At 33.8% G+C, this 5,293-nt stretch overlaps 1 protein-coding gene across 12 annotated transcripts in view; it reads right to left on the bottom strand.

Annotated features, from left to right (window-relative positions):
* Positions 1-5,293, bottom strand: part of LOC108754112 (coiled-coil domain-containing protein AGAP005037) — a 105,344-nt gene that overhangs the window by 29,041 nt on the left and 71,010 nt on the right. For 5 of the 12 annotated variants that reach the window (XM_018496176.1, XM_018496181.1, XM_018496180.1 and 2 more), the window contains 3 exons: positions 2,608-2,753; positions 992-1,045; positions 708-776 (listed from right to left, as the gene is read on the bottom strand). In XM_018496176.1, the coding sequence (XP_018351678.1) occupies positions 708-776; positions 992-1,045; positions 2,608-2,753 (269 nt within the window). The remainder of the gene's footprint in view (positions 1-707; positions 777-991; positions 1,046-2,607; positions 2,754-5,293) is intronic. The other 7 variants (XM_018496178.1, XM_018496182.1, XM_018496185.1 and 4 more) reach the window with 4 other exon arrangements.

Raw genomic sequence — 5,293 nt, 5'->3', positions numbered from 1 at the left:
AAAAAAAAAAGCAAAAAGCATACAAAATGCACAAATTAATAAAATAATAAGTATACTTCACAATAACATTAGAAAAAAAATTAATAAAATAATAAGTATATTTCACATAATAACATTAGAAAGTAAATTTAATCTTTCTATCTAGTGACTTTAAATTATTTATGAACAACATTATCTCAACGTTCAACTAAAACAAATTTTCTTCTCAAATTTACTGAACTTGAATAGTCTACTCAGCACATTGTTTAAATACGACGCTGATCTTAAGTAACGTCTTAAGATGCTATCACCTCTGTGATTGCATCTGTATTTAAGACAGTCTTAGACATAAAAATCGACTACGAATAGCCATAACGTATTATAAATTGAACAATAGTACTCTTTTTTAACATGGCATTTCAGCCCACGGGAAATAAAAAAGAAGTTATCAAAAAACGATTTGATTATAAATATAACAAGCAAAATAATAGAGAAAGAGAACAATTGCAAATGAGCAGACTTAACGAAAAGTTGAAAATATTGATGCTATTGAAATTTATTGATGAAATATCCATGAAATTAGGACCGTACGAGCGAGAAGAGAAAATACGGCACGGATGTGTGTGCGAGACGTGCAACGATGACAACGCAAGAGATAAAAGGCGATAATGCGGCGAACATTCGCAAAAGTGCATACATAAAAGAAACGTATACATATTGAAGCGCACCTTTGCCTAATTTTGGCGGTTTAACGTCAGTCCTTAAGTACGAGTCATCTGTAACGGCAGGTTGAGACACTTGAATTTTAAAGGACACGCGTTTTATTAACAGCAATAAAGGTAGAGACAACGTTAAATATATATAGAAATATATATAATATATAAAAATAGAGAAAAACTGTAATATCTGTATGTTTTATATATATATAAAGATTAACGTATGTAAATATATAAGTAGCGGTTATACAGTGATTCGGAGGTGAATAGAAGATAGAAGAAGATGAGAGACACACCTGGCAGTGAGGCAGAGCTGGAGCTAGAGTGTTTGTCGAACTCGTCCCCGGCGCCTGGTGTGTGCGTTAGTCGGAATAACAAAGCAGTTGTACAGCAGGGTTTTAGGAGAGTTCAGTCCGTGAGACTACACCGCAACTATATGCCGTCGAATTCAACCAGACTCAGTATCCTCGGAAGCGGCTTTCCGAGCTTGTTACGCGAAAATATTTGCCAGCGTGCGTATTTAAACTCGAAACAAAGCTCGCTGAGAAAAGTCAATCACGATCGTAGTCTTGCTCAATTGGCAAAATTATTAGACAAAATTCTGGCTGAGACAATTTCTTGCGGGATCCGTTATTATACATTAAGAAATTAACAAGTGATTCTTTCTTTTAATATATTTATCGAGAGAATTTACATAAAATTACTGCTTTATTTTTATTTCATAACAATCGAGCAGAAAAAATTTGCACTTCGAACATTATTTAATTTGTTATTTTTTGCAAAAGCGTTTTATTCCGTTCTATATTACTCTAATAAAATTACAGTTAATATCACTGAAAATATTGCTAAGTGATACTCTAATGTTCTCTAATTTCGTTAATTCCATTTTCTAATTACGCTGGCTACAAATAATGGCATATTGTTACTGGCGCGTAAAGCTCACGGCATAAATTCTTCTAATATATATGTATATCTGCATGTATGTATGCAACACATATGTATACGTATGCACGTTTATATCTAAAGTTGTGTTTTAGCGAATCTTGACTTATCTAAAAGGCGGCCACGACGTTTGTCACAAGCCGAAAATACAATGTGACATAAACAATCAAAAACTATTGCCTACTTTTTGTATCAATATACTGGACATTTCTGATATTATATTTATTTCTATGTTTCAGCGCTATGTCTCATTTTGTTTCTGCAGTTTCTAATAATATGAGAAAATTCAATTTTTCTCGAAATTATAATTTTCACAAGTTTTTTATATAATATTTGTAATTGTTTAGAGTATATAGTAAAAATAGCAGTCCTAGAAAAAAAGAACTCGACGTAGCCGCCTTGTTCTCAATATCTATCGACTATTGATTCTAAAATGTATTTGCGGCATGATATTGTTACTAGAACCGTGGTTACAAGATGTCAGAGTCGATGAAGATGAATAGATGAACAGGCACGGATGAAACGAACAAGATGAATGTTAGTAGAGACTACTACTTTATATGAGGTGTCTAGCAGTCTCGTATGCTTCTTAGCTGAAACTATCTTAGTGAATTAAGTGAATTGCGCTCTAAAACTTTCCGTAAAATAAGCGTTGAAAGGGAATGAACGAGGTGGCATCACTAAACAGCTAAATCGATCGTCTTTATTCAGATCAGACCTCTCAAGAGAAACTATAACGGTATTATTTACGCGGCTTGTCTTAAAAGTAATGAGAATAATTATAATTCGCTACTCCTGGTAAAACTAAACAAACTTTTTCTTAACAAATTATTCTCGCTACGTTTGAGACGAGCCTTCTTACGTCGATACGAAAAACCGTGATAAACGACGTTATCGTGAAAGCGAAATCGAAGGTACGGAAAGAAATTTGGGGGAGGAAACGAGATCAGAGATTTTACTGGACACGTACCTGCTGCTCTCGCGTAAGGATCACGTCCCGGTGGGACTTGCAAGTACTCTCGCGGCGAAGGGCTGGTGTGCGGCGCGTGTGTCAGTGCCTTCTGCACGAGCCCGGTTAGATTGGCCAGTTGTCGTTCCATATGCTCCACCCTTATCCTGCGACAGATAATTCTGGGTCAGTAAATGGTCAGGTTAACGCTTATCTGTCGCTCTAAAAAAGAAAGAAGTGTGAGAGCTCCGAAAATTTATAGGCGTTCGGCGAACAACGCTTGGATGCTGCAAGAACCATATAGTTGCTTTAAACAGACATTACGTATCACGATCTCTTTTCAGACAGTTTCATGCGCTAACGACAGATAATCCATTAGATACAGAACAAAAGAAATCTTGCTTTTATCATATTTGGGTTTAGTGCATTTTTGTGTCGTTCTATTTTTGTTTTATGTTTGATAAACGATGAAGATAGAATGACACAAATAGCGCTAACAGCGTCTCTCCGGACGTCTCTAGTTAATCGATCAGTTAGAATGAAGATGGCACACTTATATTATATCCGGAGAAAAGAAAAATACATAGTAGTGGTAATTATAAAAGTGACAACTATATAAGTTTTATGTAGAATTAATGTGCATATAGTAAACTATTTCATAATCATTACAGCTATAGGAGTTGTAGAAAATATTATAAACTATCCGCGGTTTAAAACAACGTATGTTGTGAAACTATAATAGATGCGAAAGTGCGCTTTGACGACGGAGTTATTGATTAATATGTTACATTTGAAGTTGTTTTGTAAAACCATTACGCTCAAAAAATAAAGCTTTGTAAATGTGCGTTCCTGAAGTTAAGCCTTTTATTGGAAACAAGAAAACGGTGTTTTCTTGTCAGGAGCTCCTACACAACCGTAAATAGTTTATTTAATTATATACATTAATTCATATAAAATTTATATAGTTGCCATATTTATAATTGATATTACTATATTTTTCTCTCAGTGTATATAACGAACAAAAAAATCATCATTGTAAAAATATTAGACTTAATTTTCTTTTAATTTTTTCAATTCTCATTTATCTTGATTCGTCTCAATTTGCACAAATGACGCGTTTCTTGAAAATAAGTATCGAATAAAAGAAATTCGATTTCTATAAGTTCCGTTATCAAATGAAATTTTATCTTAAACTACATTATTCATAATGCTAGAGTGCTACATAATAATGAAGATGATAATGATAAGCTGAATGTGATACAAAACGTAATGAGATGATATAAGATCAATGTCACGAAAAAGTAGTGATTGATCAAAGATATTAATACTGTACGTTATATTTGTATCAGATACTGAATAAAGAACATTTTAGTACGAGGAAGATATCTTTTATTTTTGCTGAGCGAGTACTTATCATTATAATCTAACATTTTGGCATTTGATCTATAGTAAGAGGTCGAGACATTTCATATCACAATGTACTAACAATAAATACTGATAGACTTTACATATATCCGTTTTCACCAAAAAGATACATGGCAAGCACAGAACATTCCAGCATTACTGCAACAATTCTATAACGTTCCTGCAATATTGCTGGAATGTTCCACGCTATCGACTTTTGTGCTATGTGGGGAAATTCCTTTTGACAAAGGAGATTCTCTCGTCATGCGCTAGCGACACACGGTAAAATCTTCATTTTCGAATATACGAGTATATATCCTGTCAGTGAAATCGGATATGAGTTACATAACACGATGCTAATCACGTGCATCTATCGCTTCACATGACAAGTGACAGCAGTGCCCAATCTACGTCACGATATGACAGTACATAAAATGATATACAGGGTGATATATGTAGTATGGATCAGGCCAGATACGTAATTCTCATGGCGATCAGTTTCGGCTTGATACAACTTTTGTAAAAGTCGTGCGGAGGCAAAGTGAGTTTGGACGGTTGACAAGTATCCAGTTTAGTTTCCCGATATACACTACTCGCTCCGCGGCGTAGCATTAACTCTGTATAGAAAGTTTTTGTATGAGAATCAAATGTTCGCAACAACTTTCGAGTATCTACATCGCTAACAGAGATTTATAAAAAAAAATGTGGATTTTAAACGAGAGCAATTGCGTTATGTTTTTAAGGTCTGATAAATATTCGTTATCGATGCGTTTTATGGAAAGAAATATTTCTTTCGTTGATATTTGAAAGTTATTATCAAATGCGAGTCTCTTATACTTATCTCTCTTTATGCAAATGTAACATAAAGTAACATTGGAACATTATACAAAATAATTATAATAAAACAATATTATTATTAAAGTAATTTTTATATGCGGATTATTATAGAAATAATGCAGAAATAGGAGACAAATATTATTGATTATCGTGCCAGCTTCGTTAGACGGGGATAAATATTGTAAAGAATTTCGTAAATCATCTGTTATGCCATTCATTAAATTTATTCAAACGCATGTTAAAAAAAATTTGTAACTTGTGGCTGTGTATTGATCCGTTTCTTTTTTCCGTAGTTTTTTTCACGTGCAAAACACCCTATATATAACCAATGCATTCTCGTCTACGATCGCTAGTCGGCATGCTGCATTCCACCGAATTGCAAATTATATCATTTCTATATATATATGTGTGTGTGTGTGTGTGTGTGTGTGTGTGTGTGTGTGTGTGTGTGTGTGTGTGTGTGTGT

The sequence above is a fragment of the Trachymyrmex septentrionalis genome, unplaced genomic scaffold (genome assembly GCF_001594115.1).
Source record: "Trachymyrmex septentrionalis isolate Tsep2-gDNA-1 unplaced genomic scaffold, Tsep1.0 scaffold76, whole genome shotgun sequence".
In the NCBI taxonomy this organism is placed as follows: domain Eukaryota; kingdom Metazoa; phylum Arthropoda; class Insecta; order Hymenoptera; family Formicidae; genus Trachymyrmex; species Trachymyrmex septentrionalis.
Note: the sequence above shows the minus strand (reverse complement) of the source record. Positions and strands in the feature narration are given on the sequence as shown.